The sequence below is a fragment of the Strigops habroptila genome, chromosome 8, assembly GCF_004027225.2.
Source record: "Strigops habroptila isolate Jane chromosome 8, bStrHab1.2.pri, whole genome shotgun sequence".
Taxonomy (NCBI): Eukaryota; Metazoa; Chordata; class Aves; order Psittaciformes; family Psittacidae; genus Strigops; species Strigops habroptila.
The window spans coordinates 42,425,031-42,438,043 of record NC_044284.2 but is presented as its reverse complement, the minus strand read 5'-3'; the positions used below and the strand labels follow the sequence as shown (position 1 = coordinate 42,438,043).

Below are 13,013 nucleotides of genomic sequence, written 5' to 3'. Positions count from 1 at the left end.
TTTATCAGTATATTTAAAAGAAAAAAAAGGAGGGAGGTGGGAAACAGCCCATCAGCTTAGAGAAAGCAAAAAAGCTATTTTGGGTAAGGCTTCTCCTATAAATAAAAGGCTGGGCAGGGAGAGGACAGTGACAGTGTGCAACTCGCTCAAGGTGTTAGAAGGGATTTCTATTCTCTGTGCTGGTGACCTCCTCAAAACACCGAGAAGCAGCGACAGCACACAGCTCTTCGGCAGGCACGGCAGCCCAAGCGAGGCGGCTTCCCTAGACAGCCGTCCCCTCCACTGGCCTGCTGGCTCTCCCGCTTACTATAAATAAATAAATATATATACACACAGGGGTACAGCTCACAAACACAAGGCCAAGAGATTTAATTCTTCAGTGCTTTTATGTTTGGTTTTTTTTTTTGAATCAACATGGTTGCAAACTGCTAATTCCAGCTCAACCAATCCTCCAGCATCAGAGAAAGCATCACCCAAGTCCCTCCCCAGCTTAGCCACTGGCCTGAAAACACCACATTTTAATGTATTCAGCCCACAGCCTCCTCAGGCCACGGCTTTCTGTAATTTATCCCTACACTGCCCGCCACCTTGTATTATTTAAGTCACCAGGGAACACACCACCTCCGAGACAGTTTTCAGTAGAAGCTACCAACCACCTAGCCCACAAACCCACCATTTTTTGTTCCAAATGGGGTTCCCAGCAGATGCTCCCCAAAGGCAATGTGGTAATAGGAGGGATTTCATGGAAAACCCATGATGTCAATGTCTCTGGAGCACGCTGGGGAGGCGACAGTCTGCAAAAACACTACAAACATCCTACAGCACCTACAAACATCCAGCGCACCCAAAAAGCAGGGGTGCTCACACACGCCAGGCTCTGGTGGAGGGGATAGCCTTGGCACCCAGTACCCACTGAGAGCACTGGGGTGCCAGATCTGACCCCAGGCCAGCAGTAACAGGGGCCAGGCACTGTTCACAAACAATGTTCCCATCATGGGGAACACCTGCCAGTCCAAGCCTCACTGGGATCATCTCGTGAGTGGACATTTGGGGAAAGCAAAGGACGCAGATTGAGGCTGGTTTATTAGATTATGGACAGCCCCATGCAAATAGGGCCATATTGATCCGGTCTGCAAACACCTGGCTGGGAATACAAGCAGCCCCTGAGTATACAGAAGCTGCTGGCGATTATTAACCAGATCCATTGCTGTAAATCACATTACCTCCTTCCAAACCCTGACCCAGCACAGAGTCCCCCTGTGCTAGGCACTGTACATCCTTGCAGCGCATGGGAGCATCACTTCTCCCAGCCCAGCACCCAAAAGCCCAAAGACTCAGGCTAAAAAGCATGAAGCCTGGCAGGGGCATCCTGCTCCAGGGCTGCATGGAGCCAGGGCTGCACAGCCCACCTGAAATTCCCAAAACAAGCAAATCATGTGTTACAAGGAGGGTTAAACTCGCTGTATGGGAAAACTGGCACAGGAATGTAAGGCAGGAATTAAGGAAAAAAAAAAAAGAAAAAAGAAAAGGAGGAAAGAAAATACGACATCTTCAGATGGAAACTCGTCCCCTGCTCCCGCTGGGTACCTGGTATTTTGCACGAGCTGCACAGACCAAATACAACAGGCTCTCCTGCCTCCCAAACCACCCCAACCCCAAGCACAGGAAGGAGAAAAAAAAACAATAAAGTAGTAAAATGCTTCACAGCAGATTTCCAAGAGATCCCAAAACCCTTTGCAGAGCTTCATTAGCAGAGAAGGCAGCAGTTCCCGGATTAAAGGAGGAACTGGGGAATGAGATGAACCAAAGGCAGAGGAGGAATCCCATATTCCTCCCTTCTCCCCGCCAAAATCCCCAGCTCTGATTCAGCAGAAGCACCAACAGCAGCATAGCCTAGTGTATCTGACTGCAAACTAAGCCATTTATGCTTAAACCACCACCCTACTCCCCTAAAGAATTGCTGCATGCAGTAATTACCTTGTGATGTGGGGGGGGGGGGAGAGAAGCCATGATGAAATTGTCTCAGAGTTTCCCTGCGTTTTGTTTACAGCCGCTGCCCTCAAACCCAGGGCCGGCACGCAGCGCGCGAGCCTGCTAACAGGAATAAATCTAGCATTTGAGATCGTTTAGAAAAGCTCTGCTCACAGTCAGTCAGCGCTCCGAGGAGGAAATCCCTCTGCAGGTCTCAAATAAGGGAACTTCAACCATTTTTCCCTGGAGAAATTTAGGCCTGAAAGATCTTCCTAGTTTCTTGTTTGGAGCTACAAGGCCCGGTAACAAGATCTTTTTCCCTGATCTCACCCTCAACACTTGACTGCTGCCAAGACCATGCAGAGGCACGGGGAGATGGACTGGAGCAAGACCCACGGCAGCGGAGAAGACACCCAACATTCACATAAGACAATGCTCCAATTAGTTGTTATTTATGCATGCAATTGGTTAATACAGGTTTTTTTCCAGCATGCATTAACTGAACATGAAGATTCCTTCTCCTCCAGTGCTGTTAGCAGGCAGCATCCGAAGAGTGGGCTGCTGGCACCGCAACTTCCCAGCTCCCTCCTTCCCAAAACACATGCACCCAGCAGCCACCACTACCCAAAACCTGAGGAGGCTGGTGAAAGCAAAGGCTGGGGGACATGGGAGCATGGGATCAAGGGCAGGAGGAGGATGAACTCATCCATCCCTCAGGAGCAAAGAGGTGGGACAGGGAGCAATGGGACCCAGAAGACCCTCCAACAGCATCGTCCCAGCCTGCTGCAATCACAGCAAAGTTTACCTAGCATTAGGCAACCACAAAAAAAAAAAAAAAAAAAAAAAAAAAAAAAAAAAAAGGAAAAAGCTCTGAAACAAAACCAAACAGGATCACTCCTATACTCCCCAAATTGTGGGGAGTCCCTAAGGAGCAGTAACGCTGTGCCGAAGCCGGGCCTGGTTTCTCTGCTTTGCCGGCAGGGCTGAGGGGGGGGGGAGATAGGAGGGACAGCCCGCCGGCAGCCCTGTGCTTCCCACCTCCTCCCCTGGAGAATTGCAGGAGGCCAATTTTGATTAAACTAATTAAGCCTGCTCCGTTCAAAGAGCTCCAACCACATGCTACCAGGGGAGAGGAAGAAAACATAAAATTAAAAAGGAAAAAGAGAAATCTCCTTTGCAAGCACACTCCTCCAAAGCTATCCATCCCCAGCAAGTCCCTGATGGACAATGCCACACTGGAAGAGGAAAGCCCAGAAAAAGGACTTGCTGCAGTGACACAGGTCCAACCCTGAAGACCTTGCTTCTTCCAGCCACCAGGACCTACTGAGACATGTCCCCCTTCCCATTAGGGTGACTGGTTTCCACCCCCTCTCAGCCAGTCCCCAGAGGTAGCAACTGCTCTTGCAGAAATACAGCCCTCCACCAAGCCAAGGTCTCCCTGATGCTGCCTTCCCTCTTTCCCTCCTGAACCATCCCTATCTTCCAGCCCTTTGCATGTTCCATTCCCTTCCCTCCTTTCCCTTGAAGGCATCAGGCTTCTGGAAGCAATTGAATTGTGAGCTGCAAAGAGGCCTCCTTAGGCAATGCTGGTCAGCTGAAAGCCGTGCCCTCCCAAAATGTTTTGTTTGCCCCGAGGGCAGCGACACCAGGGACCTGCCTGACTGCCCCTATGGACCCTGGCCCTGTAGGAAGCCTGCCCGGTTGGGGGAGAGAAGCATCACTTTTGCCTTCAAACCCTTCCAACTGGATGGACATAAAAAAAATTAAAATTAAAAAAAAGGGGGGGGGGATGATCAAAGCAAAGGCTTCCTCCTCTTTGAAGGGCGGGAGAGAGAGCAGCCGGGTGAGAGCTGGACCTGCCGAGAGCAGAACGGGAACCCCGATCCTCTGGGGCTGGAGCAGCAGCACTTTCATTATGAGCTTTTGCAGAAGCAGAATGAAGCCTTAGGTGCAATAATTGCATTGAAATTCAAATCGGGGTGTTTAACTCTGCCCTGTGCCTTGGGAAACCTCGGTCAAAACGCAGGATAAGGAGGAGAGCAGGGTTTGAAAACCTCAAAGAAGGGCTGGGGGGGAGGGGAGCAAGCTGCCTATCCTGCCCTGTGAAAAACTTCATCCAAGGAGCCTTGGGCTTGTCAACATACCCCGCTTGCAGCTCTGCCCTGGACCCCAAAAAGACCAGCGCTGCCTGCACCACAGCTGCCCCTCTTCTCCCTGTGCCACTCCTGGTGGGGCTTTAGTTGAGGGGGGACAAGGGAAAGAGAAGGGAGGGAGGAAGAAAGAAAGAAACCCCATATCGTAATTGCTATATTAAAGAGAAATAGCAGGCAAGAATAATAAGAGAGGTGTCAGAAGTGAAATACAGTAACAGACATTAAAAAAAAAAAAAAGAAAGAAAAAAGAAAAAAAAAAGACTACAGTTCTGCGATGGGGGTGTTAATTGAACACAGAGCTGGAGAGAACAAAGGGGTGTTAAGGAAGAAAAGAAGGGGAAAAAATCCTACCTCCTCCGAAGATCTGATCGGAGTTAAGTTTGGTGAAGATAATGCACAGGGAAAGGCAGTTAAGAGGCACTTTATATAGCTATTATGTTCTAAAATTTAAAAGAAAAAAAAAAAGGAAAGAAAACACACCAACAAACCCCATTATTCAACAACAATTGCACAGCTAATCAGTGCTGTCTATAAATATTCCACTTTGTAAATTCCCTCCATTGGTGGTATGTACATTTTTCTTTTAAACCTGAATTCCTTCAGTACAGAAGGGCAAGGGAGGTAAGAAAATAAAAACTGGGGGATTTCAAATACAAAATCAGGGTCTTCTTAAGTAGTAGAATTTGCCCGATGCCCTCACCTCCCTCAAAAGAGCAGAGAAAGTGAAACGATGGGAAAAGCTCTTAAGGAGGAGGAATCAGATTAAATGGTCATATATCCTGTGCTCAGCCTCTCCCCGCCGGTGCCCGCCGAACGAGATGGGAGTTGAGAAAGGCTCACAGCTGAAATAGATGCTGCTGCATTTTGACAGCAGATATTTTCCAGTTTGCCATCCAAGGACCCCACGTCTGCGTACGCCTTGCCTGATTCTTCTGCTTAGCTATTCTGCTCATGCAGAGAACAGCTTAAAGAAAAAAAAAACCATACCAACAGACAGAAAATAAAAAAAAAAACAAAACACAAGGCAGGGAGACATAAAGAGCCCCTGCGTTCAAACTTTTTATAAATCAGCATCGCCATTTCCGATTTCAATCCCTATTGACAGAGGAATCAATTGTATTTAGGACAACAATGCCTTCCATTTCCATAATTATTATTCCAAAAAGCCAGCCAGCCATTTGAAGGCAGTCCTGCCCCTTCCCTCGCAACAAAGCGACCAACAGCAAGTGAAAACACACCAAATGCATGCCGACAACTTACGCGTATATTTAAGCGGCATTTTTTCCCTACTACATACTCCTGCTTCAATCAAACCTCTCAACTTCTGTTACTTTTAAACATACATCAAAAGCAGCAATCTCCAGGTTGCAGAAAGAAGACAACCCACCGAGCTTTTATTATTATTATTTGAAGTGTTTATAATGCTTTAAAATAACTGAAGAGCCAAGTGCAAAAGGGAACTCTTTGGCCAATACAGATGACCTCTTTTTCTAAGAACTTTATGGACACTTTGGGTTTGCTTAAGACAACGTTAACTCTATGAAATATTAGCCATAATGTTGCGAGAGACAGTGGTAAAGTCTCCGTAAGGCTCTGGAGCCACTTAAATCAGGCAGCGGGGTAACTGAATGCACATTTCTGCACATCATAACGCCAGAGGGAAGATGTACGTACGCACTTTCAAACACCCACCAGTGACCACAAACAATCACCAGGATTTCAAACGCCACACATGCAAAAATCCGAGAAGCAAAATGGAAAGCGGGAAGAGAGAAGTTGGCTCAACTTTCACGGTCCTGCCCACAAGGAAGGGGTAAGCAAACAGAAGCAAGCAGTACCCTCAGCCTCAAAAAAACCCCAAGGCTCACTTCCTCCCAGCATTAGGCCCACAAAGCAATAATAAAAAAAAAAAGAAAAAAAAAGAAAAAGATAAAATAAAACAAAACCATCTGGCCACTTGCTTCCCTACAAAGTGTGACTTTTGGGGACGCAGATGAGGGAGAGGGGAGGAGGTCTTTGAATTTGCAAAGTAAAATAATCCACCATAAACATATCTGAGGGTAGATAAACAACACTCCAAAAGCCTCCTCAATTCAAACTCTGAAGAGACCTCTGTACAGCAGCCCCATAGTCCAATATCCCAGGCACAACAGCAACAAATAAAATTTAAAACCATGTAAGACAGCTCCAGTCCACACCTGAACATTCTTTATTTCCAGCAGCACGCTTTGCCCTACACCATTCTCCCTCAATTTTCTGTAGCAGATGAACTATCCTACGCAGTCACTATGGATATGTACAGCTCCTCATCCCTCCCCAGCTCACTGGGACCCTACAGCATCCCCAGGATCACCTGGATTTCCCAGCAGGTTTGGTCCTAGCAGATTCCCCATCCCCTAACTTTGCAACTGCACCAACAGCAAAGCCAAGCTGGGATTAATCAGTTACCCTGCCAAAAAGTACCCCTGCATGGGCAACGTACACATCATTACACACACAGAGAAAAGTCAGACAAACATTTCCTTTGGCTCACACAAAATAAAACGAGGAGGGAAGGGGAAAAGGAAGTTGGTGACTTCTTTTTCTTTGGGGTGGCACACAGGGTTAAAACCCATAGAATTGATTTCTAGGCAGGCTCCCTTACGTTACATCATATGAACTGTAAGGAGATTCCCATACTGAACCCACTGCTTGATATTATGGGAACTCTGCAAGGAAGGACTGCTCGGGAAGGTCAGACCCAGCCATGCAGCCGTGAGGACTTCAGAGAGCCGAATGCCATCGGTAGGTGCTTTGTCTGGGCTACATGCTGCACAAACAACGTTTAACAAAGGGCCCCCTTAGTCTTTTTATATATATTGCAAGAGTCAAGTAATTGTATTTTCAATCAGCTGCTCATGCTAGGAGGTTTTATATATATATTGGGGGGGGTGGGGGGGGGGGAGAGACCCAGATTCAGGTTTCTGAAAGCTGTTTCCCTTTTATGTGTAACTATCAATGTATATCAACTGGGTGTGCAATAATATTTATTGTCACTTTCATTCATGTCATGCCCTTGCTTATATGGCTTAGATATGAATTATTGACTGTTACAGTCCTTGTTGAAACAGGGTGGGGGGAAGTCAAGTACTTGCAGCGTGCTAAAACAAGGCAGCTACATCGGCATGGAAAAGCTGATCAGCTATGGTCAGCTCAGAAAGCCAACAGCAGACATGAGCACCACTACCCCCCCACCACTGAATTTCCATCATTCCCCCCATTTTTTTTTAATTAAGAGAGATTCCAACAAATACATAAATAAGTGGTGCATGTTGCTAAATGTCCTTTCCCGAGCATCTGTTGTTTAAGATCACCCCTGATTGATGACTGCTATTTTTTAATTGTTGCTTTTAAAATTTAAATGCCCCCCTGGGATGTGTTATAAGTGTGTTAGTACATGGTAGGAGGTCTGGAAAGTGGGAAACGGCAGAACCAGCGCTCTCATGCCATTAGCTTCTTTAGAAGCCTGAGAACACCCCATGCCATAAAACAACAGTACCCTAAAGAAACTAACAATCTAATATATTGCTTTCACTAAAGGCAACTGACAACTCACTCTTACATGAACTAGAAGGGATGATTGGCAGACAAGAACATTTTAACCCTTTTTTAAAAAAAGTAAGAAACCTTTATGTTTACCTGAATAATAATAGTAGTAAAACTGTACAATTTCATTTTGTTGGGTTTCCCACACTACGCTGTACCCAGATTTAATTTTTTTTTCCTCAAGTAGTGCCATGTCTTAAAGAAGAAAACCAGAACGAGAGAAATTGCAAGGCTTTAGATTTTTTCTTCTCCCCAGAACAAGTAATAAATAAAGAGGCTATAGAATAGAAATTAAACCACGATATTTTCCCTTCCAAACACAAACCACATCACGCAAGTCCACTGTCAGAAGCATTAAATACCTACAAGTTATTTCTTCCCACTTAAATACTTCTACATGGGGGAGGTGGGGGACACAGACCTGGTAGAATAAAACACTCAAAGAGCAAAAATAAAAATAATAAAGAACCAACAGCATTGATTTCTTACCTGTTTTTTCTTTGATTTCACACAAGACATTAAAAAGGGCTGGCTTCATCCTGTGGCAGTTTAAAGCATGTTTCCTGAAGAGAAAAGAAAAGACGGGAAGGTGAGGTTACGATGTCGCCATGAGGAATAACTTCCCAAATTCAACTGACCGGCATGTGCGTGCCAGAGGTGGGGGGACAAGTTTGAGCGCCCGCTTGGTCCCTCCACCATCCCTGCCAGGACTTGAGCACCGGTGCTGCAAACAGCCACCTACTTAACGCAGAGGAGATGAATTATGCCAATTTAGGAATGGCTTCAAAATTGCCTTTGCCACCGAGCGGCTCCCACCACCAGTGCAAGCCAGGCGACGCACTGAGCTGAAGCCAGCAGCGTTTGGGAGCCAAGCTGGGTTCAACTGTCTTATTCAATACAGAGAGCACACTGAGCTCTCTCCATCCCCCACCTTCGATATTAAACTCAGCCATGTGCTTTATTAGGCTCATCCTGCAAAGCAGAGGGGAAATAAGCCCCCCATCACCCCAGCACTGGAAAGATCGTCTGCTCAGAGCTGTCAATTCAGGGAATTTCAGCGTGCAACTTGGAGCACAGAGACGCGCGGACGTATGGAGAGAGAAACCCATTCCTCTGCCCCCATGCTACTTACATCCAGCTTTTTTGCAAGTGTTTAAATTTAGTTCTTTGCAATGAGGACAGTAAACACATTTAAAAACACAGCCCGCTGCTTCTGGGCAGGGGAGGGCATGCTATTCAATGCCTTTCTTTTTGGCTGTTATTATTTCAGAGCTGACCGTTCTCCTGTGGCTTTTGAGAGGTTGGGGGAGGGTTAATTGGCTGGTTTTAAAAACTACCATGTGCCTGTTGAGGCAAAGAAACTGTATTTTTTTTTTTTTTCTCTTAAGCTATACAATCATTTAGCCAAGGGTTTAGTTGTATAAAGGGCTGTTGCTATCAGGCACCGGTTACGGGATTTCTGTTTACCAACCGAAATTACATGCGAAAGACAATGTGAACATCTGGCAAACATTCACACTACTTACCCCACCACCCACAACATGTTAAAAAGATTTATACATCTGATGAAGTCTCTCAAAGGTGTATATCCTTGCAGAACCACAGCATCCCCTTATCAGCACCCCCAGATGGGTGCAGACATTTGGGTATACACAAATCACGTACATATGCTGTAGGAGCCCTCTTACAAATAATTCTGGCACTTTGCACCTTCCCAAAACTTCATTAAGAAAAAAAAAAAAAAAAAGGCAGCAAAACCACAGTGCAATAGTGGAATGGATGGAGGAAATGCAAAGCCAAACTGAGAAATACAGCACATTTGGCATCTCAGCATTAAATAAAAAATAAGTAGTACTGTGAGGAAATAGCTGAAACAGTCCAGCAAGACAAACCCATAAAGCCTTCTCCCAGCTCTGTTCTGCTTTGGGTTTATTGGTTTGATTAACTACACTAAATTATCCAGGCAGGAACACACACAATTCCTGCAACTTTCCAAAGGAAGATCCCCTCATTGCCCCGAGTCCAGCCGGGGAGAAAGGGCATGATTACCTCCTCCTCACAGCTACTCTGCCCCTGCAAGAACGCAAGAAAATTAGTAAGATCAGCCCAGCAACAAGCCTTTTTGGTAAGCGGGAGCTTTACCCAAGCTGAGGCGGTACAGAGGATGTAAGCTGAGGTTTGGGGGTACTTCTATCCTTCTGAAAGTTCTTACTAAGCGAGTTTCGGGGCTGCGCGATGCATTTTTCCAGGAACAATGTATTCTAGCAATCTGCTCCAGCTTGGGGCACGAATGCCAGAGGCAGGACACCACACCTAGCAGATCCGCAGCCCAGAAGAAATTTCACATGTACCCCAGGCAATTCAGGGCAACTTTTTATTTTATTTTAATTCCTTCAACTGTGTCTTCAGTTGGGGGATTATTTTTTCCGCCCCCTTCCTTAACTTTTGCTAGCGCCTTTGAAGGTGCATATTAGGTTTGCGCTGCTTGAAGCCGGGGACAATTCGGTTACCGGCTTTTACAGCCTTTTTCTTTAATCTTTTTAAATACCTCTGCAATTAAGAAGAAAAAAGATAAAAAGAGAAAGCTTCTACGTGCATCCTCCAAGCGCAAAAAACGACGGCCTTAAAAATATCACCGCTAAAGGGCCCTAATGAACATTATTAATGCCCCTAACAAACGGAGCAGCACTTTGTGCCTCCTTCGGAGGAGCCCAAAGCAGAGCCCCCTGCACGCGCAGCCTGCTCCAACAACCATCTCCCTCCGGAATTAACCCACACCCCAAAAAGGTTGGAAAAAGCCAGGCCGCCCGCCCGGCCGAGCAAGGGCTAGGACCCCGCCGGGGAAGGGGCCGGGGGGAAGCGGGAGGGGGGGGGAGCGCGGGCTGGGGGCGCTGCGACCCCCAGAAACCGCCACGAAGTTGCACGGAGGGGTGGGGGGAATAACCCATCCCCTTTCCCCCCCTTCCCCCCAGTTTCCCCGCAGCAGGAGCCCCGTCCCCGGCTGCGCCTCGCGGCCGGGCGCGCTCCCCCCGCCGGACAACAAAGGCCGGGCCGGGGCGCTGAGGAAACTTCCCCGGCACCTGCCCCCCGCTTCCCCCCGCCGGGGCCGGGCCGCCGCTCTCACCTGGCCTGCGCCTCGTCCAAACTCTGGTCCGTGATGGTCATGATCTGCTGTAAGATGTCTCCGATGTCCTGCTTCCTGCCTGCCTCCCCCTCCGCCCCGCCTGGTCCATCCTGCATGTGCTGGGACAGGCCCGGGTGCCCGGGCATCCCCACCCCGCTGTGCGTGTGCATCAGCCGCGGCTGGTCATCCATCGCCGGCCGCCGGCCCCCGCTCAGCCGCCGCCTCCTGCCCTGGCTGCCGGGAGCGGCGCGGCTGGGCTGGCAGCCTGGCTCCTCGCTTTCTTTTCTTGCTCGCTTTCTTCTTCTTCTTTCCTTCTTCCCCCCCACCACCTCCTCCTCCTCCCCCCCAGCCTCTTCCTCTTCGCTTTTTATTTATCCTTCACGCTGGCGCCCAGCTCCGCGGCGGGGAGGAAGAGGAGGAGGAGGAGGGAAAAAATGAAGGAAAAAAAAAAAAAAAAGGAGAGAGAGAGAAAAGAAAGGGGAAAAAATCCCTTTGGCTGCTGGAGGAGGAGGGAGGGAGGGAGGGAGGAGGGAAAAAGGAGAGGGGAGGGGAGGGGAGGAGGAGGAGGAGGAGGAGGAGGAGGGAGGGTTCCGGGGAAGGGAGGGGAAAACGGCGGCGACTCCAAAAGCAGGGCAGCTCAGCCCCGCGCCCGGGAGGCGGCGGGCGGGCCGGCGGGGCAGCGGCTGCGCCGGGGGAGGAGGAGGCAGCAGCGGCAGCAACGGGCGGGGCGGAGCAGGGCGGCCGCCCGCGATGGCAGCGCCGGAGCTGCCGGGGCCGGAGCGCGGCGGAGCCCCCACGCTCCGAGGGAGGGCTCCAAACTTTCCCCCACCCTCGGGCTGGGCTCGGGGCTGGCTGGCGGCCCGCACCGCTCCACAGTCGGCAGCAGGGCCCCCCCCCCCTCCACCGGGCCTGCGCGCACCGCTCCCGGCCCTCGCCGCCTGCTTTTGTTCGGCTCCGGACTCCTCAAACTGGCACGGAGGAGCCCGGGGGGCGGGGGGAGGAAGGGGCAGCGGCGCCTCCCCGCCCCACCGTCCCCATTGGCGGCGGGAAGGCCAGCCCCCGCGGCCGCCCCGCCTCCTCTGCGGCCGCCCGTCAATCTCCGGGTTCAGAGGTGGGCCGGGGGCCGCGCCCCGCCCGCGCCTTAAAGCGGCCTCGGCCGCCAAAGGAGGGGGTAGGGGCAGCGCGGCACGGCGGCCTGCACGGGCTCGGCCTGCGGGGCCCCCCGCCGATCTCACCGGCCGCCATGCGCCTCTCTGCGTGTCTCCCCTCAGCCCCAGCTCGGGCTCCGGCCCGCCTTCCATCTCCCCTCAGAGCTGCGCCCCTCAGCCTCCCACCGCTCCTCAGGCTCACCTCCGTCCCCCTACCGCTGCTCCCTTCAGCCCGCCTTCCCATCTCCGGCAGTCTTCCCTCAGCCCTGTTGCACCCCACCTCCCCTCGGTCTCCCCGTGCCCCACCGCCAGCCTTCCCTGCTCCCCAGAGCCCCCCTGCGCCCCTCAGCAGCCCGGGTGCCTCCTTGGCGCCCTGCGCCACCCAGCTGGCTCTGACTCCCCAGCTGTCCCCATATGAGCTCCATGCTCCGGGTGGGAGCAGTGACCCCCTCCGATGTAGGCCCCCCATGAAGGAGCCTGCCCTCTCACCTCTGCCACGAGTGTCACCTCATGGTGCTGTTCCTCTGCTGCTTCTTCACTGACCCATGTGGTCCCTCCAAGTGCGGCTGCAGGACAGTGGTGCCACATCCCACACTTGCCTGAACAGGGCAGGGGAGGCTAGCAGAAGTCTCAAGGCCACCAAGACTGCCATTCAGACCTAAATGTCACAGTGTCATGCACTGTGGAGGGGTAGGACTTCCCCAGCCTCTTTATGCATTGCCTGTCATCTGAGGTTGTCCTGTGGCCAAAAAGACCTCTGTAGGCATCAGCTGGTGAGCAGGGATGGCTCTGGGACCAGGCTTGCCTGCAAATTATATTCAAAAGAGAATAAATAAAACAGTTATGATGATATAAGAATTCCTTGTGTGGGAGATGATTTCATCAGACCGTCCCTTCAGATCAGAAGGTCGTCAGCTCCAGGCCCCTCGTAGCACAAGGGAAGATGGGCCCAGCCCCGGTTCCTGACCTCAGCACAGGTTGGGGAAAGAGCCATCAGGCTGACTGGAAAGAAAAAAAATACAAGGCAATTGT

The 13,013-nt window shown here is 50.3% G+C and overlaps 1 protein-coding gene across 3 annotated transcripts in view; it reads right to left on the bottom strand.

The window, feature by feature from the left end:
• Window positions 1–11,803, bottom strand: part of PBX1 (PBX homeobox 1) — a 133,610-nt gene extending 121,807 nt beyond the window's left edge. For 2 of the 3 annotated variants that reach the window (XM_030495728.1, XM_030495729.1), the window contains exons 1-2: window positions 10,834–11,773; window positions 8,199–8,272 (exon numbers count right to left, since the gene is read on the bottom strand). In XM_030495728.1, coding sequence (XP_030351588.1) covers window positions 8,199–8,272; window positions 10,834–11,024 — 265 coding nt within the window. In that variant the 5' untranslated portion in view covers window positions 11,025–11,773. Of the gene's footprint in view, window positions 1–8,198; window positions 8,273–10,833 lie in introns of all 3 variants that reach the window. The other variant, XM_030495724.1, reaches the window with a different exon arrangement.
• Window positions 11,804–13,013: the final 1,210 nt, after the last annotated feature.